This window comes from Siphateles boraxobius, unplaced genomic scaffold, assembly GCF_051911475.1.
Source record: "Siphateles boraxobius isolate OS27281-9 unplaced genomic scaffold, OSU_SipBor_1 19, whole genome shotgun sequence".
Taxonomy (NCBI): Eukaryota; Metazoa; Chordata; class Actinopteri; order Cypriniformes; family Leuciscidae; genus Siphateles; species Siphateles boraxobius.
The window spans coordinates 20,763,286-20,790,953 of record NW_027508799.1 but is presented as its reverse complement, the minus strand read 5'-3'; the positions used below and the strand labels follow the sequence as shown (position 1 = coordinate 20,790,953).

The window sequence follows — 27,668 nt, the reverse complement described above, 5'->3', positions numbered from 1 at the left end:
TCAGTTTTAAATCGACTAAAGCGACACATTCTGACAGTTTGCAATAGTGCGGCTGGGTACGCAATACTCGTTCCCTACTCTCAGGGAGCCGAGGTTACATTAGTAACCGAGTACATTCCCTTTTGAGAACTGTCACTTCGTATTGCGTAGCAAATACACAGTGGGGACGCAATGTAAAATGCCACACATTAGCAACTGGCTGAATAAACTTGAGCCTAGAGAACACACCCGAGGCTCAAAAGAACAAGCCATAATAAGTCTTCTTCTCTGTCTGGTTAGCATAGTGACACTAACCAGACAGAGTCGGGTTTCATGAATAAACTGGGGCTCGTAACAGTCCTAAAACTACTTGTGCTTATGGACAGTAACCTGCTAGACAGATAAGAACCAGACACTGTCGGGTTAAATATCATACTGAGAGGACCCTGGCCTGCAGACAAGGTACCTCCACAATATAAAATCTGGGGGTTAACCTCCTGGCTGCTTTTAGGAAACGAACAATAAGGTCGTTTCTCCCCAATGACTCGCCAGCCACAGGAGCACGGTGAACAGCCATGGCTGCCACATATACTTTGAGCGTGGATGGGGAGCGACCCGCATCCAAAAGCTCTTGTAAGAAGGAGAGCACCACCATAACTTTGCATGAGTGGGGCTCAAAATGTCTGGTTGAGTGTAATTACACCCAACTGGTACCAGTTCTGGGCTTTCCAAGGGACCAGAGCTTTCACACAGCGCTGGTTCACCATAATGTGCATGCGGCCTGACCGCCATGCATGGGCTGGCACACGGCACTTTAGCCAGTGCTGAAGGGGGCGCATATACAGTAACCCCAGTTGGAGTACTGACGATGCGGCGGCCATGAGACCGAGAAGCCTCTGAAACTTACTGAGAGGCGCGCGATACCCACCTACCCGCCTACATCGGGGATGGCTTGCCAGGCCTGAGCCCTTGTAGCTAGACTTGGAACATTTATTTGGGCTGGGTCGCCTCGAATAGAGGAACCATTTTTTGAGCTTTGAACATATTGCCATCAGTAGCTTCCAGACTTCCAGCAAACTGTTCAAAAGTGTCTGCCACATCAACAGCTATTGCCTGGCACACTCTACACGAAACAATATGAAAACGTGCAGCATGTGAAGTGAACACATGAAAAGTGAAAGTGAAAAGTTCTTTAAGACTCTAAAAAAAGACACCAAACATGTTCAGTGGCATTTTTGTGTCAAGTGGCTCTTCTAAAATCATGTTTTTCTGATGTACTGTACATACACAAAAGGTATCTGTCAACAGTTTTTTTTTTCTGGACCAAACCTTTAACTGTGAAGTGTTTGTATGATAACAGAACTGCTTGGAACAATTTTCAATTAAAGTGTAACTTCACAGATTTTCAAACCAGCAGTGTGGATGAAGGCACAGTTAATTCAGGGAGAGAGTGTCCCAGTCCATTAACCAGTCCTCTGTTTCCAAATCCACCGTTCCCTCGGTACTTCACACCCCGCCACAGTAATTCACACCCCTGGTCAGACTCATATAGGGGCATCGGCACTCATTTTCATTCACTCCTTCAAGTGGACTATATTAGTGGAGCAATGTAGGGAATCGTGATTAAGGGTTTAGATTTCGAACATAGCCTGTGTTTTCTTTTCATTTCTTTGGTTAGTTCTTGCACAGCCTTTGCCAATGCGACTAAGTGAAACGAAGTACTTGGTGACGGACCAGCAGACTGTCTAAAAAAACTGAATTTGAAAAGAATGTGAAAGCATACAAGTAATTATTTCATTACATAATCATTATGCAAGTAACAGGTTATGTACATGCTTTTCATGTTGTTTCCTTGTTTTTTAAATAAACTAAACACGCTTCTGATATGGTCTGTTTTTCCAGTACTCAGCTGTTCATTACAAAACTTCCCACTTTAATGAACATTTAGGCTGTGTCGTGTGTCAATGTCTCTGTCTCTATTATTTTATTCAGCAAGCATTAAATTGATTAAAAGTAACACTTTTACATTGTGGCATGCATCATGGTTTCATCAAATGCGTTCAAATTTCATAATAAGAAATGTTTCTTGAGCACAAAATCAATCTATCAGAATGATTCTGAAGGATCATTTGAAGACTGGATTAATGGCTGTTGAAAATTCAGCCTTTCCATCAAAAGAATACATTTAAAATGAAATCTTACCTAAATAAAACTTTTGAATAGTGTAACATATTTTTCCCCTTTTCTCTCATCTTATAGTTTGCTATTTCATATAAGATTGAATCGGTGAAACATGAAAAAAATGTCAACTTTTATTGTTCTTTTTTCCCCTTTTTTTAATGGTTTTTAGATATTAGATACTGTAAAACATCCAAGTTACATAAGAATATGATGTTCTATAGTATATCATGTATAGCGTTTGCGCACCACAGATAAAAGATTTGTTTTCCAAACTCAATGTTTTGCAACATGTTGGCAAAATCAATGGCGGGAGAATTGTCATTTGAGTGAAATCTGTTTTTTACAGTACAAAACCTTGTTGTGTAATCGATCAGATAAACATGCTCACCCAACATGTTTTAAAATGATAAATTCTTAATCTTTTTAACATGAAATATTATTTTGTCCATATCAGATGGCTTCATAGATAAAATAAGTTTTCATAGCTATGACTATTTCTGAGCTTAACTTTATAACATGCCTTTAATATATTGCCATCAGTAGCTTCCAGACTTCCAGCAAACTGTTCAAAAGTGTCTGCCACATCAACAGCTTTACCTGGCACACTCTACACGAAAAAATATGAAAACGTGCAACATGTGAAGTGAACACGTGAAATTAATAAAGTGAAAGAAATACAAATGAAATTACACAACTAATTACATAACCATCAAGCCATGTCAATTGCTCATATAAGAGTCTTAAAAATGACACCAAACAAGCTCAGTGTAATTTTGTGTTGTGTGGTTCTTGTGAAATCATGTTTACTTGATGTACTCAAACACAAAAAGTATCTTTCAACAGATTTTTTTTTTTTAAGAAGAATCAAGATGAATCATCTGGACGGAACCTTTAACTGTAAATGGTTTGTTTATGAGAACAGAACTGGTTGGTGCAGTTTTAATTTAAAGTATAAATTTGCAGATTTTCAACCCGCTTTGTCCCAGCAAGCAATTTTGTGTTTAAAAGATGTCTAATAGCCGTCCAAACACAGCCCAGACATCTAGGCTAAAACAAGGCAAAATTTGGGCAGTCAGTGAAACCATAGCCCGAGAACAGACTAGTCATCAATTAGATAATAAAGAAATGCAATGAGTGAATAAACACCTTGTAATCACTGTTTACTTTGCCTAAATGATGGAATATCCTACAGCTCGCAAGTTATTTTGGCAAAAACGACATGTAACCAAATTCAAGGTTATTTTGGCTATAAGTGGGTTACTCATAGCCGGATATTGGGTATATTGTTAAAGGGATAGCTCACCCAAAAATTAAAATTCTGTCAGTATTTACTCACCCTCATGTTGTTCCAACCTCGTAAGACCTTCGTTCATCTTCGAAACACGAATTAAGATATTTTTGATTAAATCTGGGAGCTGGATTACTCCTCCATAGGCTTTTTAGGGATTGAAACATGCCAGCCCTGAAAAGTTATTAAAGACATCGTTAAAATAAGACTACAGTGGCTCAATTTTAAGTTTATCAAACGGCGAGAATACTTTTTGTGCGCCAAAAAAACAAAAATAACGACTTTATTTCAACTATTCATTTCCTTCTCTCTGGGCCTCGAGTCAGTTAACTAGTGTAATAGCGTAAGCTTCTGTTGTTGTATGTCACACGCATCACACACATGACCAGCGTCGGCCAATAGTGAGCCTACCTGTGACGTAGCTCTACGCGATCACACTACGCTAACTGACTCGAGGCCCACAGAGAAGGAAATAAATAGTTGAAATAAAGGGGGGGGGGGGGGGGGGGGGTGGGGTGCGCACAAAAAGTATTCTCGTCGTTGTGACATCAGCAGCGAACAGCCAATTACATGCTGAGAAAGAGTGAAACTCATTTAAAACTCATTGAAATTCATTTCTCGTGAGACAAGCAGCGCAATTCACTTATTAAATAAAGTATTAAAATATTAAGAATTTAAACAAATGTACACAGCAAGAAGAAAATAGCTGTCTATGTAAGAGGACAACTAAAAAAAATTCTCAGTACTGTATATGAGTGCAAGTAAAAGTTGTGAAGTTAGTTCATACAGTTGATAAAGGTATAGAGAGAAATGAACATTTAAGCTCACATGTAGTCATTTTATAGCTTTATCTATTGATTCTAAAGCGTATTTACATTATCATTATATATGTAATGCAAACTCTGCGTGATAATAATTGAACTAAAATTACTAAAATTGTACATGTGTGATCAATTAAGGTTATAATAATTACATAAATAATATCTAAATCATACAAATTTATTATTCTAAATAAGCATTACTAAAAGCCAGATGATTTTGTCTTTAAAAATCATTTGCTATGTAGTGACCTTTAATTTGGAGTAGAAACAGGTGGAGTGACTTTATCGCATCAGTGACACTTCGGTTTGCAACCTCTTACCTGGAACATAACCTGCCCCAGACCAGGTTAGCCGTGGAGCGTAAGTTACTATGGTGAAGAACACTGCTAAAGGCCAAACCACTTTCATGGTGCCTATAAAACCCAGGGTTGGCACAAACTAAACTGAAACATATCTGCAGGTCTCTCAAGTGTCACGCATTGAGCGTGACAGTCACTCATTTCGGTCTTTTGTCACGCTCTCCCGCCACACATTGTATTTCTCACGCTGAAAAACTATTTGTGATATATTTAATATGCCGCAGTGCCCAAAACTCTGGCCGCGCCGCTCTTACTATGGAACCGGCAGGAATCAAGCGCATCTCCTCTCGTGTTGCTTCCTGCTATAGGCCCCTGGGGCCTGTTTTAATAAGGAGGTTCAACCAACTCTGAGTTAAAACTTGAACTCTGAGTTGACTTACCCTGAGATGGGAAAGCCCTATGTTAAGCACGTGCGCCACGACTATGAAAAGCCATGATCAATGGAGCTCCGAAATTACGATACACCATGGCAACAGCACCCGACAAAAAGACGTCCACATGTTCCGAGTCAATACAAGTATAATTCTTATTCACTGCTATATTATCAGGTGAAAACTCATAGAAAGGTAAGTTATTGAACTAATACTCATTTAGATGTGCGCAAAAACAAACATGAATAACGACTTTATTTCAACTATTCATTTCCTTCTCTTTGGGCCTCTAGTCAAAATGCATTTACTAAAAGAAATACTCTAGGTTTATATAAGAAAACCTGCTACCGACCAGGTTAGGTTCACAGAGTAAGTTACCATGGTACCTCTCTTTCAGAAACGGGCTTGACTAACTCTGCTTCCTCGGGTTTGACATACCTCTCATTCTGAAACAGAAAACCCAGAGTTTGCCTCATTTCAGGGTTAACATACTCAGAGTTTTCACTTAACCTCCTTTCTGAAACAGGCCCCTGGATTATGCAAAACGCCATCATTATAACTAAATGTTTTCCTACTAAAGTAAGGTGGTGTATGGATCTGGTTAAGCGTATCTTGGTGTTGAAGATTTTGACAAAAGGGAACAAAAAAGCATTTTTTCTCTCTAGTCAGGGTGCACCTATTTAAAAAACAACAACAAAAATAACAACAAAACAACAACTCCTTTTTTACTACATAGACAGAGAAGTTTTATTGAAATTCCTTTCATTACATTCCTCCTGCCACATACCCCCATTGTTTAACTCAGGACAGGGAACGGTCCAGCCTGCAGCCCCAACCCTCCCCCTTGAGAGGATCTACAGCCGCCTTAGACCCCAGTGAATTTAAATAGCTGTAATGCTAGATACCAACGGGTGATCTGGCCCACCAGCAGCCTTTTACCTGAGTGAATGCTTGTTGGCACAGCTCTGTCCACTGAACAAAATCTAGTGCTCCTGTTTTAGTGAGATCAGTCAGCAGGCGGGTGATATCCGATTAATTAGGGACAAACCTTCTAGAATAACCTGCCAACCTCAGGAACAACTGAGCCGGGGCCTGGAGCAAATTCTCCATTGAGAGCTGCACTGGACTGTGGAGTTTTGAGGATCTCCTGTCTCCGCTTCCAGCCAGTGAGGCCCGGATTCCACCTTGGTCCTCCGATCCATCAGCTCCGCGTTGGCTTCTACTTCCTCATCTCCACCGTGGCCCGTCATCCCACCAGTTCTGCCAGGCTCCCTCGTCCCCCCGTCTTCGCCTTGGTCAGGCGTCATACTGGTTCCACCATGAGATTGGTAACTCCAGCAGAATCAGTAAGTACAGTTCACTGAAGAACAACTCATTGTCAGTGTGAAATACGCTGTGGGGGGCGCCGGGAACAATCAAGCTCGAAATCGGACCGCAGCAAACATGCCCAGTGTAAAAACGCCCTTACATATTTGATAATCGGAATATCAGATAGTTGATGACAGTTAACAAGTTTGTGAATATTTTGAATACAAAAGAAATGCAGTACCTATAAAGTATACAATTTCATACACTTAGTTCACCTACACAAGTACACAGACACATATATACATACACACATGCACACAGGCATAAAACACACATAACATACACACAGATAAAGCTGTAACACCTGGGCTCAATGCAATAATGGACTATGTGCAATCATGACTCACTTTTTGGGGGATCTGGGGCTATCATGAGGCATTTACAATGGAACTGAATGGGGCCAATCCTTAAATATTTTAATAGTACAGCCACAAGATGTAAAAAATATGTGTTAACCAAGGTTATAATCGTTAACGAAAACGAACGAAAAAACGAAAACTAGGTGGGAAAAAACATTGTCGTTAACTGAAATAAAAATAAAAACGAGGCATTACAAAAAACGATAAATAACTAAAACTGTAATGTGTATTTGGCAAAACTAACTAAAATAAAATAAAATTATAGAGTAAATGTCCTTAGTTTCCGTCTTTGTCAATGTCTTGGGCCGCCGCACCGGCCGCCACATATTGCGTTTCTTTAATCATTTTTAAAAAACGCAGCGTATTCGTTCAGCTGCATTTCCTTTCCCTGCTCTCTCTCTCACATACACGCGCGCGCACACACACACACACACACACACACACACACACACACACACACACACACGCACACACAGACACACACACACACACACACAGACACACACACACAGCCCCTCCCCTCCGTGCACACCGCGTCTGAATGAAAACGAGTGTTCGTTGAAAGCAAGTTCGCGAAAGGTTGGTATCTCGTGGACACCTTTACACAATCACACATTATAAAGTAGTATAACAAATATTTTAAATTCTGAATACAATTTTGTCAGTGTGTTAATGTCGACCCGAGAATCGATTGCGGCTTCTTTAGAAAGTTTGAGCTAAAATGCAGTTGGGTTGTCGATGTCAAAACACGATATGTGATTCAAATATTAGCTAAAGCTAAATAATGTTATGTCATTTTTTTACTCTAACACTGAATGTTTGCTGCTTCAATCCAGATGAGTATTGTATAGGGTAAATTTAGTATGGGTGTGAAAATTGTACAGCTGTGGGATTTGTATAGGTTGTGCATTTTGTATAGAAGATGTGTAACGTAGATTTTTGGTACGGCGTGTGGATTTTGTAGAGGTAAAGAGATTGAGCTCCAAGCAATGTATTGTGTGGCTCATAAATGTGTTGATACCAACATGAATGTGTGTTCATGTGTGTCTTCTTTCGTCTGTTGGCTATTTAGGTTTTTTCCTGGCACACGTCACTTACACATTTTGCACTTACTGTGGAGCGTTGTGTAGACTATTTACATATTTGTGCTCATATGTGACCCTGGATCACAAAACCAGTCTTAAGTAGCACGGGTATATTTGTGGGAATAGCCAACAATTCATTGTATGGGTCAAAATTATCAATTTTTCTTTTATGCCAAAAATCATTAGGATATTAAGTAAAGATCATGTTCCATGAAGATATTTGGTAAATTTCCTACCGTAAATGTATAAAACATTTATTTTTGTGAGTGAATGCAGCACAATCGCGAACAAAAATGGACAACTTTAAAGGCGATTTTCTCAATGTTTCGATTTTTTGCACCCTCAGATTCCAGATTTTCAAATAGTTGCATCTCAGCCAAATATTGTCCTATCCTAACAAACCATACATCAATGGAAAGCTTATTTATTCAGATTTCATGTGATGTATAAATCTCAATTTCAAAAAAATGACCCATATGACTGGTTTTGTCATCCAGGGTCACATATTTACATTTTATGTAGCTACTGGTGTTATTGTTGAATACATATTTCTAAAATTGTATGATGTTTTTGTTGAGTTATTATTACACAATACTTTTTTTTGGACCTTCTTCAATCTTGCCCCTGACAAATAACCAAAATTACAAAAAAAGACTAAAACTAACACTAAAACTAATAAAAACTAAACTAAAACTAAGCATTTTCAAAAAATAAAAACTAAACTAGCAAACCCACTTTAAAAACTAATTAAAACTAAACTGAAATTGAAAACAAAAAGTCAAAACGAAATAAAAATAAAAACTAATGAAAAATGCAAAACTATAATAACCTTGGTGTTAACATGATTTTTTATTGTGGAAAAATCACTTAATAACCTTTTCTGTGTATTTATATCCAAATTTTCAAATGAAAAAAAAATAATTTCATTGCTTTTATACTACAGTATTGTAAGTTTCATATTTCTGCTTTTAAATACCCCCCAAAAAATCAATTGTGAGTGCATCATCTTAGTGATGGTTCACTTATTATTATTATTATTATAAATTCACTTATGTAATTTCCTTTCAATTCTTTGAAATATAATTTCACTACTTCAGAGTAACTTTGCCGCAGAAGGCAAGGTTTTCTTGTCATTGTTGTCTTTACTTACCTTTTTTATATTAAACAACCTCATACCAGGTAATATTAAGCATAATATTATCTTATCAGACACATAAAAAATTCCAATTGCATCATAGGAATGTGACAATGGCATGGGCAAACGTGTACACGTGTGAAAACTATTCAGTCAATTAGCTCATAAGAACCAGTGACATAAGATTTCTTCCCTAATTCTGCTCCACCCAGAAGATCTTGATCCACTGCATAATTCTGTACAGCAGGGGTTTTCCTGATCAGGAAACAAACTACAGCTATAAAACCAAACCTAGCAGTCATTCACCAGCATCTCCAAACATTGTGGTTGTGAGAAGAGGACTGCTGAAACCAGCTGACACGTCTAAGATCAAGAAAAGGTTGGTTTGGTTGCAAACTAAATAATAATGGTTTATTTGTTTTCATTTGTAAAAACATATTTTTATTTATTTATTTGTAGAATTTTCATCATGGACATTTGATATCTGTTTATGTACATGACGAGACAAATACTCTGTGTTGCAGCACGATGAAAGCTTGTCAGTGCATCCTGCTACTCTTCAGCTGCCAGATTCTTTATACTCGAGGTAAAGGATGAATGTGTGTTTTGGGATTCAGAATCATATCATGACACTAATAATTTCAGAATAATTCAAATGAACCCAAACCAAATATTTCCATAGCTTTAGAGTGTGAAGTGATTCCTGGTACCCTGAGGCAGATTGATGCTGGATTAGGCTCAGTGGGTGGAGTCAACAATGACAGTGAAGTCTTCCTATTTTTGGGAAACAGTTTTACAAGAATAAATGCAACACTGAAGCACATTACTGTTGGACCTGCTGGACAGTTTGGAGTGAGTCCAGCAAACACCGTCTTCAAGTTTCAGAGCGGAATCTTCAGGCAGATTCAAGGTAAAAATGAAAAAGAAAAGAAAATTAGGCTCAAGATGCTGAATGCAGATTTCCTATATGTCCATATTTTGTCTGACTTTTTCCTTCAATCTCTTTATTTTAGTGTCAGGAGGTTTAAAGCAGGTGGATGCTGGAAATGAGATTGTTGCAGGTGTTAATTCGATAGATGACGTCTTCTGCATTAACAAGGATACTAATAACAATGGGCCACCTGCAAATGCTGCTTGGACACAACTCACAGGAAGGCTGAAGTACTACAGCTGTGGCCCGTACAGCTGTTGGGGGGTGAACTTTACAGATAATGTCTTCCTCAAAAGGGTAAGAGTACAATCCAGAATGGAAGGCCTTGAACAAAAAGAAAAATCCTAAGTACACAGTATCAGACAAGTGAGTTGTTTTTATCTTGTTGTGTTTCTCAGAATTTGACGGGTTCTTCCTGCGGTGGGTCAGCTTTTTCGGAGATTGTTAATGGATCTTTGTCTATGGTTGAAGTTGCAACTGATGGCAGCGTCTATGGTGTCGACTCTCCGGGGTCTTTGATGCAAAGGTGAGCTGAAAATAGCCCTAAAAGCTTGTTTTAAGAAACCTTCTAAAAATGAACAACAGTAACATTTAATAATAATTTTTAGTTATTAGAAACCTCTCATTCTTATCTGTTTTAGACTCGGGGTCTCTCAAATAAATCCCGCTGGCACAGGATGGCAAAGGATTGCCGCCTGTCCCTTTGGCCACAGACATGTGACTTTCGATGTGGGGAGGCTGTGGGTCATCTGTGTTGATGGATCCATCAGAAGTTGCACTTGAATGTCCATCATGCATCTCAGAGGAACCCAAAGATCATTAAATGTAGAGATCTGAAAATGAAGCTTGTTTTTTTTATTTTTTATTATCCAATGAAAGTTGAGTTTTCTTTTTATGCTCATTGAAGTTTGACGTATAGAGTTTTGTTTTGCATTGCTATATATCAATAAAGTTTAAATGAAATTACACAAGAGTTGGACTGCTTCATACTCACCTTTTCATAATCAACCAAAAAAATTTATATATATATATATATATATATATATATATATATATTATTGTTTTTATGTTTTATGTTCAATATTTAACAATATTTAAGTTTTTTAAAAACGTCAATCTAGCAATATTAAACTCTTTTTGCCCATTGGGTATCAATGAAGCCTGTTGCTTTATGATTGGATGATGAGTGATGCAGCTGGAGATGACAGAGATGGTTGTCAGACAATCAATTACATATACTACTAGAGATGCACCTCACTCACAACACACATGTTGAAGGTGGGAAGTTGCTAAAGTTACTAAAGAAAAAATGTGTATGTGTTTGCAGAGGCTCTCAGTCATGAGGCAACTCATTATAAAAGCCTGTGTCACAAACTGCATGTATTTGCTAATGATGTGGAGTTTTGGAAGTGACACAGGGTTTATTTGGATCAGTTTAAATTTGTGTGGGAACTGTATGAATGAAGTTTCATGGCATATTTCTGTATTCCTGTGTGTGTGTTTCATTCTCAGACTAGTAGGCTACACAGCAACCACATCATCGTGGCAACGCAGAAATGCTGGCTGGATGAATTAAAAAGGAAAACGGCACAGCCTTGTGGTGCAACACAATATAACATCTTAGATTTATATCAGACTGTATGTGACCGACCACTCACACACATATCAAACTCTGGGAAAAGCAATTTCTAGCCAGGTAGAAAGGTATATAGGCTATTTCGAACATTTGTTGTAATGCATATGCATTTGTGAAAGCATAATTCAGACAACAACGATAAAGCACAATAAGCACAGTGTTACATTTATTAGGCAAAAGTTTAAACGTGTTCTCACAAAAAGTAGGCTAACGATGAAGTGTAGACTTTTATGAAGTGTAGGCTACATTCGAACACAATGAAAATGTAGGCCTATTTAACAAAAGTAAAATAATCAAACTTGAGTGTTTGGAGGTTTAAATTCAATATGAAAAGGGTCGATAACAAACATTTACACTTAAATTTGTTAAATTTATCTGAGAACTCGCAGCGGGTAGCCTGATTTCACAGTGTAGGTAGGTCATAAGGCTAGGCTACATTTGAAAGCCAGCTCTGGAGGGACAATGTTTTTGTTTTTAATAACAACATTAAGACAAATAAAACAAACAAAATACACAAACAAGTAAAATAAATAAACAGTAGGCTACAATAAATGTGCAGCGGAAGTGCTGCGATGACATCAGTTTTGCGAGGGGACCTTCAAACATTTGTGGACGCGTCATTTACAAACAAGTGTTCTGGGCTGTCAGACGGGTTTAAGACCCCCGTGAGCCACTTAAACGATTGAAGATTCTGTGGCCCCAAAAACTCTTTATTTTACCCGTAAATATATTATTCCGTACTTTTTAACAAACAACATGGATATATAGGCTATGGCTGACTATATATAGCCTATGACATATGACGTCCGTTAATAAACGACAAATCAAGTGAAAGATGTCTCGAGTTGTGACAACGCAGAAAGAGTTCACCTCAGCCAAACTCTCGTTATTATGGAGACAACAGCGCCGCGCGGTGGTTACGGGAAAAGTTACAGCGGCTAGGCGCGTTTTGTTTCTCCGGGGCTTGGCTCGTGAGAGCGGGTGGCTCGCGCTGACAGGTCCGTGAGAGGGACAGCCACACTCTCATTTCTCTTCACGGACTGTAACACCTGCCGGAGAGAGTCACTGGCCATTCGCAGCATCTGACCTGTACAGCATCTCCGTTTTTAATTCATCCTCCGTTGCCTATAGAGCTGCTGGTGAAGCAGGTGAGGCGGCTTTTGTGGAATTCGCTGCCTGTCTAAAAGGTGACGCCAAATAACGGGACTCGCAGACTTGCGGAGAGATTGTAAATCCCTAGAAAGGTAGGCTACGTAATGCTTTCTTATATCCTATAAACTTATCTTAGAAATAAAGTGCACTTAAGTAAATGGATACGTGTATGTCGCATTTCAACTGTTGCCAGTGCACGAGCCGTCACCAATACAATAGAAGGTGGAATAGACTTGCTTTTATTGAACTCACAATGTTCTTTTTGTTTGTTTTTTTGTTAAATTGCTCTCTGACTGTTGATAAAGTGTTGGTGGTTGTTTCTCACAAGCATGAAGAAGGATGCTGAGGGATGCAACACACCATGCTCTGATGCTCCAGGCAGCGGAACATGCAGAAAAAAAATGTAGTCTCATCAGTTAGAGCTGATCTTACGTGCTAATATCAAATACAAGCAAGAAAGGATCATTTAGGACTCGACACATGCTTTTCTATTGCGATGAACAAATCAGTACAAACCCTTGAGCAACACTTTGCTTTACAAATGCTTCCTATACATGCTATATAATGCACGTGCAGAAGTAGGCTACAATGTAAGAAACATTTCTTACAACAAATGTAAGATTTTAGGCGAACATTTAGTTAAATGTTCTTTTATGATTTCAGTTCACTTAAGTGCTTCTGTGGGATGATAATGACATTTTTTTGCAGTGTAAATACATGTACCTATGAATATACTGAATTATGTAGAAGCATGTGTTATTCAACATCAAATATTTTGTACCAAGAATAATTGTATGCTTTTGGTTTACTGAAGTGCTGCAGTACGATACATTTCTCACAGTAAAAGATTCAAATTAGTCTCTCAGTTGTGAAGTTGCAAAAACCTTCATTTAACAATGCAAGAATTATAGGTAGGTTGTTTTGAAATAGTTTTAAACGACTATACCACAACACATTGCTTGACATGTCATATCACCTAAACAATTACAAAGCAATGCAAATGAACACTGTAAAGTGTGAACAAATCCTCCATGCGTGTGGCACGTTGATAGTTTTGGCTGCCATTAAAAAGCCTCGGGCTTTATAATGAGGGATCCGTGTCATCCTATCTGTAGTCTACGAATGGATTACGATTAAGGGGCTTATTTTTGACAGATACCATCCATGCTGTGAATGCTGTTGAATTACACGCATTTTCAACTAATTGCCTTTTGCTCATTTCTTAATCGTCTCCTGATTTCACGGTCATGAAAGACAAGACATTTGATGTCGCGCTGCATGATTCTGTTATTCACACACATGTTTGGTCCCAATCCAGTTCCTCTTGCCAAAGCGCCCTGTATCCTGCACTACAGTAAACGAACTCACGTGCTGAATGGCACACGGGAGAATCGCTGTAATCCGGGCTTGCCGAAAGCAACCATGTAAAGACAGATGAATCAGTTCTCTGGGCGGATGGAGAGTTAATGAGATTTTCTCACACTTGTCACCACATGGTTTCTAATTTGAACCGGTGGCCACTTTCACTAGCGGTGCAGTGGACCCTGAAGGACTCTGCTTTTTCTCCTCTTCTCTGCTCACAGATCATCCCTCAATCTCCTCAAGCCTTTCTCCTCCCATCTCCATCTGCAGAGACCCTATAGCTCCTTTTTCTCATTCTGTGTTTCCTACGGCCATTCTTTATATTCCATTTTACATGTTTTCCTTCAGCTTATAGCACTCGTTTTAAGGGTAAACTGAATCATTTCTCTACCAGTGATGATTTTGTGGTGGGGCTATTGTCTTTTTAAATAGCCAATTGGCTTAAGTTACATAACATAGTTGCGAATTTGTGTATATGTGAATTTTTACTGCATTTGATGAAAAATGAGAGAACTTATTCCCCCTTATATGGTTCCTTTTGAAATTCGATGGACAACTTGGTTAAAAAGTATGTGTTATATGTATGAATGTGTATATGAATATTTGGACATTCTACTACACATCCGCCTTGTTGGCGTTGTCATGTGACTTACGGCATCACATGTCCACACTTTATAGTAGTGAAGTTAGTATATTCACACATGGGGTGTGATTTTTATTTCCTAGTCAGTTCAAAGCCTTTGATTGGACAAAAACCTATATTTTTTTGCCCATTTTTGCAGAAGAGAACGAAAGTATGTTTAAATGTGCGTATCCTTTTACTTTTACTTTCGGTTTCATTGTTATTTAGAAGCAATTTGGAAAAACAACAGGACAAAAACAATGCCACAGAGATGCTTGAGAAATGCTTTTTTGGGCATTTGGACAGAAGTTGAGGATAGAATGAGAGACTGAGATTGAGAGAAGGAGAAAGGGATGAGGAGAGAGAACAAGAAAGGCAGAGTTGATTTTTCACTTGGATCCGTTAAAGGCAGAGCGTGTTCTGACACTGATGGCTTGTGAAGCGACTCTCAGATGCCTGTGAATTAGATTGTCATGACAAATAGGCATTCTTTCCTGCACTTGTCTGTTACTGCAGCCAACACTGTCTCTGAGTGGAAGAAATAGAGGAAATAATGAAAAAAGGTGTTGATAACTACTTCCTTTCTTTTTATCTCTGCTCTGCAGTCTCAATCCATCTTTATAACTGCGGTATTTTGGATTGTTACTGTGTTTTTTAGACATCCAGGGATATCTGGAGGCTCTCCAGTAGTATAGTCAGGCTTTTATTATTTGCATTATGTGCTTGGAATAATAGACTTATTGACTCATGCCATTTAACCTTTTGAACTTGTTTTAAACCTGTGTATTATAGCCTATATATTAGAGCTACATGATTCTGGATACATTGTGAATCACATTTTATGTTTTTGTTTCTAACAGACATCACAATTCTCCCAAGATTCTGAGCAGACAACTAAACAAAATAACATGTAATTTACCAGAGGTTCTGACAAAATGTTAATTGCTGCAGTCTATTTAAAATGATACATTAATTTAAATAAATTATTTAAAAAAAACTTGGTTTGAATGAATGACTCCAATGACAAATACTTCACTTGTTTCATTACTGGATGAATGATTGACAAATATATTTTTAACTGGCACTTGTCGCCACTTACTGGCGTACCAATGTAATTTAAACAATCCTTATTTGAAGGGCCAAAGTTACTTTCAAAAGGTGATTTGCTCTATTTTGATCGCGGCCATAGACATCAGTGTTTATATCTAAACTATTAACATTTATCCCAGTACTTCTGTGATAATTTAAATATTTGTAACACAGAAATAATGACACTGTGTGGTTGAACAAACTGTTTGTGAAGCTGTTTCTTATGATAACTGCTTTCTCTGGGTCAGTGGCAACAAAGATTTGATGTTGCGTTGTGATTTTGTCAAAGGTTTAATGTACATTTAGGAATGAGATCACGTGGGTGTTTGAATCGAGATTGCGATCTTTTAACGATTAATCGTGCATATAGACTACAGGTGAAACTCGAAAAATTAGAATATCGTGCAAAAGTTATAATTTTGATGATTATGGCTTACAGTTTATGAAAACCCCAAATTCAAAATCTTAGAAAATAAGAATATTACATGAAATCAATAAAAAAAAGGATTTTAAATACAACAATGTTGGCCCTCTGAAAAGTATAACCATGCATGTGTAGTTATATATACTAAATATATTAGTTTCTTTCACCTTTTAATTTGAATTACTGAAATAGACCTGAACTGTTGCTCGATATTCAAATTTTTCGAGCTTCACTTGTATAGAATGTATGCTTTAGCTGTTTAAGTGGACTTGGCAACTGTGAAAAACCACAATATAGTCCATATTTGCTTTCTTTACTGCAGGTGTAGGCTAGCGCTCATAAATTCAAGCAGGTTATGAGTGTGGAAAGCAAAGGACACCAGAGCAGACTAAGAACAGAGTGCTTCAGTTATAACAGCGCATAGAGCTGAATGTTAAACTACAATGCCATGTACTCTCATTCTCTACTCCCATCTGAATGCAAAGTCGCAGGGAAAAGACTGGGAAGCACATTTGGAAGATGCTCCAGTCGGATCCCTTAACACTCCTTCATTTCTGTCAGCATGAAAAAGGAGATTAAACATGGTTTGACATAAGATTTCTCTATGTTTTAATGAACTCCTTAGGCTACTGCTGAAGCAGACACAATGGGAATGGAGTGATAATAGTTAGGCATAATTTTCAAATAATATAAATGTTTTTTTATAGCTACCTCACCACAGAGGTTGTCTTCAAACAACTGTAAAAGAGGTCTTGCCTGTAAATCTAAAGCGCTGGCGTAATAATCAAAACTCGCCTATAGACTTCCAATGCCCCTTCATTCACTTTTCATTAAATATGTCAGCCATAGGTTCCTGAGGTTTTTATGTTTATCATTAAAGAGCTTCTACAGCCAGTTTCATTTCAATTAGAGCTTGCTGTCCTGTTAGTTTTGATGCTGAAAGGCTTTAATTAACTAATACCAAATAACATAGACAATCAGCCTGTCTTTGTTTATCGTAGAGTTGCAGCCAGAATCCAATCTACTCCATTTAGGTGTCAGTTTTGAGGGTGTGTGTGTGTGTTTGTGGCACCAAGATTGTTCCTCGTATGTGTTTTTCTTTGTGTGCTATTATGAGAGAATTAGACTTGGGCTGTTTCCACCTCACAGTGCTGAGTCTAGGGACCTGCACTGATTGTTATTTCTGCTTGTGTGTGTGAGTGAATAGGAATTGGTGCGGACAGAGTCCAAGAAATGCTGAAGAAAAATAATTTCTTTCCTTCCCTCACAATCGTTGTGGCATCCATTGTATCATAAAATTCTGCATTCAAAAGAGGCATGCTTTGTGTGTTTCTCTGTCACTGGGTTCATTTACTTGGTGGGTTAAATACTCTATTTACAATGAGACTCATACTTTTTCAGCCTTAAAACCACGATACAGTAGCAATGCATTTTTAACTTGCTTTTGTGTTGTTGTCATAGCAGCAGTGAAGTTAGATTTCTCAAAGAGGGTTTTGGATCATTTGTTCAAAGGGATAAATGTAATTCGTTTCAAATTATCCTGCATTCAGTGGCGATGGCAGTTGAATTTGTGAGTTTTTTATCAAACATAAATCAGTGAATGGATTTTAGCAGAGGATTATCCCAGCAGGCCAAAAAGAGCATCTGCTCCCCTCCGACTCCCTCCGGATCTCTCTGTCTACATTTGCTCATTTGATTTGTTTCTGTCTACCATCTTAATGTCTTTAATATCACAACTATATTCTTTTCTGCTTATGTTGAACACAGGGTAACCCGCAGTTTATTGGTTTATTAAACAGGATAATTGAAAAAACATGCCTGTATTCAGAAAAGACTTTGGAAAATTAGTCATTATCCGTCATATTCAGTAATGGTGTATCAATGGAGCGTAGTGTGAGGTTTTCATGGTAAATATAAGCCAAGAGATACGCCATGCCATTGTGTGGTTTTAAATGGATCAAATGGTTTGAATGACAAAATGCCCATTTGCTTGTCATTAATGTTAACGGTTTAAATACGTTAACAACATTAACATGAGACCTTCTTAATCAAACTCACGGTAGGGCAAATCATCTCTCCCTAGAAAAATCTTCATAGAAAACTCACCTTAATTAGTAAAGCTCTGGGGAGCGATTTGCAAGTCACCACTTTATTATGGCGGGGGATGAAAAGTTGCATTTTCAATTGCATTTTGAAGCTGAAAGGTAAATTGAAGATATCAAGCCTTTAACAATGCTTATATTATTCATCTTAGATATTAATACCATAGCAGCAAATACAAAATAATTACAAAGGCTTCGTCTGAAATTGCATACAACATTTGATGAGGAACAGACGTCAAAACTATTATAAAAGTGTGTTCTAAGTCGAATGTGTGCATAAATGTAATTGGGACATTACATTTGTCATGTTGTCATTGTCCTGTGACCTACAACATCAGTTGTGTTGCTTCACTGTCACTTAACTTCTCTTCTGTGGCTTCATAGTAAAGTGTCCATTGGATGTGCAACTCAGAATCTCTGTGGAGACAATAAGTCAACTGGGTAATTTTTTACCCTACTGTTTTATGAATACTGCAAATTCCACCAAACTATTTTCCCGTCGAAATTTCACAGGAAATCAATACTTTTTTTTTTTAGGAAGCATTAAAATGACAATGAAGACAATGACATTTTTTAAAATATTTACAACATCAAAAAAAGCCGTTATTTTTTAAATTTCTTTTCATCAAAGAATTCTGAAAAACAGCTATTTTAAATGGTAATAATATTTCACAATATTATAGTTTTACTGTATTTCTAATCAAATAAATACATCCTTGTTGAGCCTAAGACGCTTATTTCAAAAACATTGAAAAAATCGCACTGACCACAAACTAATGAAGTTCTAGATTCAATCAAAATACTTCTTTTCACCTGCACTTGTTTAAAAACTTTTTCTCAGGTCTATTTGTCCGCCAAAGAAGTAGACAAACTCTGTTTTTTTCTTACTCGGTGTCTGTAAACACACAGAATTGATTTATCTGCCATAATGACCTTTAACAAGATCTTATTAAGTCATTACAAAATATTCGGTTTCAAAACACAAGGGAAAGTTTGCACAAACCACAACAGACGAAGATGCTGTGATCACGCACAGCAACATCTCTCTCATTTTCCAGCTTAGTGGGTCTCTGCCAATATGGTTGCATGCCAGTCCTTCAGAAGCCTCAAAGCCACAACTTGCTGGAGCATTAATTGGCCAATTACACTAATAAACATTAATGGAGGACCTCCCCTGTTTTATGATGCTCCGCTCTCATCTTTTGCTTTCTTTAATGTCTCTTCATCATTCCCTCTCATTCTCACGGGCATCCCAGCTCATGCAATGCTCGTTCTTGCCGTCAGTCTGATCTTCTGCCCTGTGGTTCCTCCTGCCATGGTTGGAGACTAACATGCCTACGTGTTTTTGACTTAAAGTGGGTGGTTGAAAGCAATGCTTTCCATTACAGTCTCCTCACCACAATTTTGATGCTTTGCAGATTTTTTTCCCCCTTTTTTGTGTGAAACGCAGGAGATTCACCCACTGGATGGAGAGAGCAGACTGGAACATGCACGAACGGTCAGCTCATTGGCTTCATGGTTCACTTAGCGGTGCAAAACATCGCCTGCCTCCTTTTAGTATTTAACACTCAATTCGATGTGAATCTGAAAACATTTTACATCATCCTCCTACACACTTGCACACACACAGCCTGACAAACCGAGTGTGGTGTAATGAATGTCATTATTTTTCTGTGAGCTGCAGGCATGCAGAATTCATGAGAGGGCATTTATTTATGCCAGCAGGGCAGGCGTGCGGATTATTGCAGGAGGTGGGAAGTTGAGAGTGTGAATTTACCGAAGAGAAGGAGGTAGGTAAACATCCTGTCGCAGACCTAAAGCTCTTGGAACACATGACAGTTGGATAAAGTTCAACATTTGAGCAAGCCCAGACTTTACCAGGGTTAATGCTATTCCCTAATGGTACGATGAGGTTTAAGTGGGTGAATCTCTGTCAGGGTGGTCTACAGCGTGTTTGTGTCGATGTATGGTTCAGGGATGTTGTCCTGATAGAAGCTGTCTTATTTGAGAGAATGTCATTTTAATAGGATTCACTATAGCTGCATGATTGATCATTAAAAGATTGCAATCTCGATTCAAACACCCATGCGATAGTGATTCGGCTATGATGTCTTTAAACCTTTGATCGCAGCGAACATTCAGATCTGCATTGGTGGTGCCGTTGAGCCAGAGAGAGCAGTTGAATAGGAATGAAACAGCTTCACAAACAGTCTTTTCAACTACACTGTATCAATATTTGTGTTACAGAAGTACTGGGATAAAAGTTTATAGTTTGGATACTGAGGTCTACGGTAGTGATCAACATAGAGCAAATCACCTTTTCAAATTATCTTGACGCTTCAAATAAAGATTGTATCAGTTACATCGTTACACCAGTAGGTGGCGACCAAAAACGTTTTTTTGTCATTAATTTGTTCATTCAAAAGGTTTGTTCAAAATGCTGATTCATCCAGCATTCATCCTCATGCTTGTTTGCTCTTGTCTTTGGCATAAAATGCAAGGCACATAGCGCCCTATACATTCTTTTCAGAAATGCTGGTGCTCAAAACACGTTCTTTCCAGGAATTTTATCAGTTTATTGATGTAGTTGTGGCAGCCAGCAACAGCACAACCCTACGCTCATTGAATTTTTTTCAGTCATTTTAAAAAAGTTAATTAATTCAGTTACTCTTTTTACTCCAATTTAACAATGAGTTCCTATGGAAAACGGAGAAGGACAGCATATAAATGGACGTTAGAATCAGTGAGGTTCAAAAGTCAGACTTCTAGTAAACATCTTTTGGCATTTTACTTATTTATATTTTTTTGGAGCTTTTTCATTGCAGCATAACAATCTGAGTGAAAAGTTTAATGTGAAATTTACATACATACACAATTTGACAATTTGTTAGTAGCTATTAGTTTGTACCACTTTGGCTGTACTGGCAGCTGCAGTCATGCTAAATAAACTACACAGATTTGTGTAAAATCAAAGGATAATTTTGTGCTTCAGTGGAAACAGTTTCTTTCTATCTTTAAATTAGATTTTGAATGCCAGCTAGGGGTGTGCGATATTGACAAAAAATTATATCTCAATATTTGCTGGGATTTTCTCGATAACGATTATTAGACAATATTTCTGTTTTTCTTGTGTTGGTACTTTGGCAGGTTTAGGATCGTCGTGGACAGCCGACTCCTAAAGTTTTTGATATTCCTTATGTTCTGTGTGGTGGTCAGTTCACAGCAGTGGCAGAAATTATTTTTTCCAATATGTTTCAATTGATTTTACCTAATATTGCCATTTTTACCTTTATAAAGCCATTTTTAAGCCCAATATATGCATGCATTATCTTTTGTGTCAATTTCATAAATTGAATCAAAATCAATTATAAAAATAAGACACAATAGGGCTGTTATCAATCAAATGAAATCAGTATCAACAAAATTCATCTTTGCAATATTAAATATTGATATTTAAAATTATTTAAAACAAGAAAAGATACTTTAAATGTGAAATTGAGACCCGCCAGTAGGTGGCAGCAAGTCACTGTTAATTAGCGAATCATTGAAATTCAACTGATTCATTCAAATGGCTGATTTATTAGAGGAAAGAAGCATTTGACTATCTTAATCTATCCTAGTCAACTGATTCGTTCAAAAAGCTGATTCACTCAGTAAGGAAACACCGCCGTGTGTGGCTTTGTTTTGAAGTATTTTCGTTGGCGAAATAGAGCAAAAACAGGCAATATGTTGAATAAAATCTAAGTCACTGAATATTAACTTCTTGTTTAGTAAATGTGTATAAAATCAATATCACATTTATTATCATGCTGACATTTGGAGAAAAACTGCAGTGCACTCTTGATATTTATTACTAAATGATATAAATAAAGACTAAATCACGCAGTGAAAGCGTGCACTCTAAATGCGCACCCACACTAGTCTAATCTACAAGACTACCTCACGTAGAGTATGCATGCACTCTCTGGGTGTGTGTATGAGGGATAGGCTATTCTCAATAATGTCAAATAGCACATCGTTAAAACAACAATTATGATATTATCGCAGACGATATATATCGCACACCCCTAATCCCAGCTTTTTTTAACCCTACTGTACGTGTTGCATGTCACAGTGGGAATGATTTAGATCATGGTTTACAATTAGAAGGTTGGTATCAGGTTTGTAAACCTGGAAATGCTGCCCAAAACAGGAAGATGCTTAAGTCATGCATCTTCTAACACTTCTCTGATTAGGTTGTTCCGGGAATGGCAGAGTTTTCCTCTGTGCCCAATTTGCCTGCTGCGGGAAGGCAGCGATGGCTCGGAAAATCCTTTTCTGCTGCCTGTCACTCTTTCCCTCACTCTGATTTCACTCCCTTAGAGTGTGTGAGTGATCCATAGCCTTCATCTGGCAGCGAAAAACAGCCAAGCAATTTGTCCCGACCTCTGTCATGTTTGCCCAGCCACAGTTGCTGTTGGCGGAGTAGTGGCAGGCCCAATCTGGGATAGGATGCGTTTAATGGTGGCTGCAAGGCGCCTGTTGTCATTTCGATGTGTGTTTATGCGTAGGTTTCAGGCCATTGTGGTACATTGATAGGGAACATGAGTAATTCGCCTCATTTCCATGGACTCATCCCCCCTCAGTCCTGGAAAATGGGCGGTTGTTCTTGCCCTGGGGTTTAAGAGCATTAGAGTAGCTTGTGCTTCTGTAAGTGTGTAAAATAGCAGTAAATGTTCTGTATATGTTCATTGAGCTTAATGGTAATAGCTGCTAATGCGCTACTGTAGAGCCGTAAGTGAAAATATGAAGTGCCAAATCAAAGGCTGAGCTCTCTCTAAAAGACACCTGCTGCAGTAAACGGTACACAAATATTGATGATCAACAATGATGACACAAAGCTGCAACATGAAGCTATCAGATGTTCAAACTGTTTTATAATTCATGGGCTTTATTAACATTTCAGCACCTCTTTTTTGCGTGCACAGCATTGTTTGTGAATTAAACTGTGAATAGTCCGTCCATACGTCATCCACAATTCATTAAATTCTGCTTCATGCCATTTAAATTCCAATTCACTTCAAATCCAAACTCATCATGAGTCAATTCTAAAATTCTGAATTTTCCCCATCCCTGTGCAAGCTACAATGTGAAGACATTCATCAAGTCATTCCTGAATTTGATACTATCTGTGCTAAATAACACACATTTGGTAGTTCTTGATGTTAATGTGTCAGCTCATATAGAGGGATACAATGGATTTGACCTTAAACTGTGTTATTTGGAGGAAATTCTTATTTAAGTTTAAATATTAATAGCAGCTACAGGGATCAAATAGTTCTTGTGTATTAAGCTTACTGCGAACTGAACATTTTTGTGAATGATTTCAGTAGATGTCTTTGAACTAAAATTTAAGAATTTATTGCATGTTGTATCATCCCTACAAAAGTTATTACACATTTCTCAAATACTATTATATTGTTAAGAAATTGTGTCAAGTAACCGAAACGTGCTTTATGTGGTAACATCAAGTTTAAATGAAAAAAATATGCCAGATATTTAAAATTGAGCACTTATGTCAATAATGCACATGTGTTCTTTAGACTTCAAGCCATGTGTTTTCTCTGTTTAAAGAGTAATCTTCTGTAAAGTTATCAAAATGGGAAGTGGTCATGCCTTTCTGTGAGTTTCCAATGAATAACATTTTCTTTGACCATCAATCCTGTTACCGCTGCTTCAAAGTGGCATAAAAACAGTCCCAGGTCAGGACTCGGAAAAAGGGACGTCAGTAAAGCCAAAGCCACATGGTGTGTTATTATCTTCTTGTGTGCTTCCATTTATCTCCTCCCCATGTCATCTCTATCCTCTGGTTTTCTTTTATACAACATCTGCAGCCTATTGCATTACAATGACTCCCCAAGGATGACCTGACTATGGGGCATAAGCCTGCAGATTCGCTTTGGTCTTGTCATCATTCCGTAACCGTAATATATGATTTGCTGGTCTCTGATGTAAGACCTTGAGAGGCTCTGTGAATGTGTTGCTCCTGATGTCATATTCGTTCCAGTCAATTACATCACCTACAGACTGGCTCATCCTCCTCATTCAGTGGTGTCTCCTTGAATCATCCGGTTGCATTGCACTGGTAGATACGTCACCGCTCCTTTAATAGTGTCTTCATAGATCATCATAGTCTGTGATGCTTTCATCCACCTCAAGCCCCTAAAAAAGAAGGCCCTCGCTGATTCACCCCAGCATGAATAAACTCGCACACAGCCCTCGCTTCAAAGTTTAGGTCTGAACGCCTTTGATTCTGTCATGGGGAATGTAGGCCAATGGTATCAAGGTGCCCCCCCAGAGAGATGCTCGCAGAGCACCACACATAACATGAAACAAAACATCTAAAGTGTCCCAGCTGTAGTGGGGTGAGAGGTATGTTGAATTTCACTGCAGAGAGAGTCTGTATTTTCACTGTAATGTTTAGAGCTTCTCTGGGTGTCTTTTGGCAAGGTTATATAAAGGGATTTCATAAGCAATGCATTGATTGGATTAATATCACTGTTACTCTTCTAATTATTTAACAGCATGCAGAGTAAATTTAATATGAACTGTTATTAAAAAAAAAAAGTAAAATAGGCGAAGTAGTCTATCTCTGCATTGTTTTAGAAATTAATACATTTATTTCGGAGTTACATTTAAATTCCTGAATTGGATGCTGGATTGTTATTTAAAGTTAAGGAACTAGAATTAAAATAGAATGAAAAATAATTGCAAAGAAATTCATAGTTCTGTATAAATATTAGATAGATAATATTAATAATAAATATTTGAAATTACACCAGTAGTAATTTTCAGTTAATTTGTGTGTATTTCATTTTATTTCATGGATTATTATTCATATTCCAGTACATTCATCTTCCTGTCTTTCCAATTCAAATTATAATTATAACTTCATGTGGGTCATGGTCAATCCAATCGAAAATGTAACTCTTAAAAAGGGAGCAAATTATTATATTCCAAATGTTAGCCAATCCTATTTCATGTGTCTATTTTTGAATGGTTATGTATGGTTCCTGGCCCATTGTCAGACACATTGCAATCAGGCTCAGCATGTTAGTAGTCTTTGCACGCAAGCAGATAGGAGGTAAGAACACCGTAAGCTGCACTGCATATCGCGTCTTCCATTAGCTGCGTCCAGCTGCTCTAAATACCTCTTTAAGGGATTTTCACCACCAGACGTCAGTTAATCACTGCTGGTGTTCTTGCGGCTCTGTAAAATCCATGTGGTTCAGTGTTTCCTCTCCCTTATGCCCGGCGCTTCCATCAGACCTTGTGTTCTGGGCTGGCAGTTCAGACTCTTTGATGCCTAAACAACAATAATATGTGGTTAATGTGACACCCAGCCGACAGAACCTGATGTTGTTGGAGAAAAAAAGAATGCACGGATATTACCACAGACACATAGAATCTGTCTTCTCTGATTGGACTGTTTACTTGGAGTGTTGCATAAATTATGCCCATCAAACATGGTGGTTCCAATGTTTTTAATGCTTTCAGGGGAAGTTTTCATTTCCCCTCGTCTTAGCCATGTTAGATGTATAGACACTGTGTAATGTATCTCGGTTATTTCTTTTGAGGCTTCATATAGATTCACACAATCTGCGGTTGCAAAGAACAGACACAAGATCCTCTGATAAAAGGCCAGCAATTTGTCCTACACACACACTGCCGGATTTGCATCTCATATCTCTTTTTCTCTCGGTTTACTCAACAATGATTCTTGCCTCCACTGTCTCATCCCACACTTCTAATTCAGAGCCATATCCAGATGTATAGGGTTGTATTTACCCATGAGTGATCGACATGAACAGTCAGTTCAGCATGATGCACTTCTGCCTAACATGTCAATGGGGAGCAAAGCCCCTTGAGTGTAAAAACAAGCTGTAAACGAGCATCGGAGGGGGTTTACTTTTTGATGTACCCCCATCTTCCGCAACACCAGACATGTCTCACCAATAGCTGCCTCTGGCGACTTCTGATTCCTATTTGTGGATCTGACATACATTCAGTGTCTTGTCGGCCTCTCCTGGGCTTTTGTCCTTAATGGTACAATTTTCTTTTTGTTCGGTATGATGCCTTTTGGATTTTGAATTAGAACAATTGTTTATGATTATAGAAGTGAATCTATCTAACACTGCCTCATGCTTTCTCCTATAATTTCTTTCCCAAGCCATTATTTGTCTCCCCTCCCCCTTCCTTTTTTATTTTTTTTACTGTGCTCCATGAACTTGCAGTGCTAGTTTATCTTGGTTTAGATTTTTTTGCGGATTGCTGCATTGAACAGGCCCTGTTGCTCACAATTCATTAAAAAAACCCAGTCAACCATATAGGCAAGATTTGAGCTAAGCTGCCAGGGAGTGACAGGGTCCTGAAAATCCTAATTTTGCTATGGGACAATTGACAATGTTGTTTTTCTTGCCTGTTGAAATAGATGAAAACCATCTATTACCCAAGCACACAAAAACATAGGGAGTCCTCACCTTTAACCTATTGGTTCACCAACCAAATCTCTGTTTTTGTCCCTGACTACAGCAGAGCTTATATTGAAACTCTTTTGAAAAAGCTCTGCCCTTTATTACCCGAACCATTAAGCCAATCTCGAAAGCTGCACCTTGCTGCAATAAATGTCAGGATGAAATTGGTGAGACCTTTCTGAGTTACTCCAAGAGTCGATGGCTTCAAACTGAATGCAGTCTGTCAGCCTAGACAAAGGTCATGGTTGAAAGGACAGCACTACACAATCAAATTCATTTTTGCACACTTTAATCACTTTAGTATTGGGTGAAGTGATTCCTAACACCCTTCAGTTGGACCTTGGGGTCAAACACCTCTGCCTGACCTTACCGTGTGAATAAGGAAGTGGGATACAACATACATTTTGCAATAAATCACAATGAGGAGTATCCAGTTGGGGGATGGGGTAGTGCTGAGGGTCTAGGCTGATTGCCATGGCGACAACATGGATGACTCGCTGATGTCTACTGCCAATCTACTGTAGCCACTGATTTATGCAGTGACACCGTGGCATAGATGGATGGGCAAATTACTGCCAAGAGCAACACGCAGAGGTGATGACTGGGGGTGAGCTCTCATGAGTGTCATATGTCACGTCAGGTGTCTCCTGATGGCATGGGGGGATGGAGAAAGAATTTCAGATATGCCAATAAAGAAATCGCTCTTCCCAGGTTGGTGCTTTGCTGGGATCTCAGGTTTTTATTGGACAGGGGAAAGCACTAGGAGAGTGCAAGGCTTAGAGATTAGGTTCTGGAACATTATTTTCCCAGGGAATCAATAGTTCTCCCTGGTTGCACCCATATCATGTTGAACGTGTCACATGTTGGTGCCTCCAAGGCCAGTGGTTGAGA

General features: G+C 38.2%; 2 protein-coding genes across 4 annotated transcripts in view; both read left to right on the top strand.

Moving 5' to 3' along the window:
- Window positions 1-7,256: 7,256 nt before the first annotated feature.
- On the top strand, window positions 7,257-10,843 carry LOC143741752 (fish-egg lectin-like). The gene is made up of 7 exons (XM_077234149.1): window positions 7,257-7,305; window positions 9,159-9,325; window positions 9,471-9,532; window positions 9,629-9,856; window positions 9,960-10,174; window positions 10,276-10,403; window positions 10,519-10,843. The coding sequence occupies exons 3-7, from the start codon at window positions 9,475-9,477 to the stop codon at window positions 10,658-10,660; spliced, it is 771 nt and encodes a 256-aa protein (XP_077090264.1). The 5' UTR covers window positions 7,257-7,305; window positions 9,159-9,325; window positions 9,471-9,474; the 3' UTR covers window positions 10,661-10,843.
- A 1,561-nt stretch (window positions 10,844-12,404) lies between these two features.
- nav3 (neuron navigator 3) overlaps window positions 12,405-27,668 on the top strand; it is a 330,354-nt gene continuing 315,090 nt past the window's right edge. For 2 of the 3 annotated variants that reach the window (XM_077234164.1, XM_077234163.1), the window contains exon 1: window positions 12,405-12,757. The gene's annotated coding sequence lies outside the window, so the exon portion shown is untranslated. The remainder of the gene's footprint in view (window positions 12,758-27,668) is intronic. The other variant, XM_077234165.1, reaches the window with a different exon arrangement.

Bases quoted from the DNA above. Each gene is read 5' to 3' on its own strand.
- LOC143741752 (XM_077234149.1), top strand. From the start codon at position 9,475: ATGAAAGCTTGTCAGTGCATCCTGCTACTCTTCAGCTGCCAGATTCTT. The intron at 9,857-9,959 runs GTAAAAATGAAA...TCTTTATTTTAG, and splicing joins AATCTTCAGGCAGATTCAAG to TGTCAGGAGGTTTAAAGCAG. The intron at 10,404-10,518 runs GTGAGCTGAAAA...TATCTGTTTTAG, and splicing joins CCGGGGTCTTTGATGCAAAG to ACTCGGGGTCTCTCAAATAA.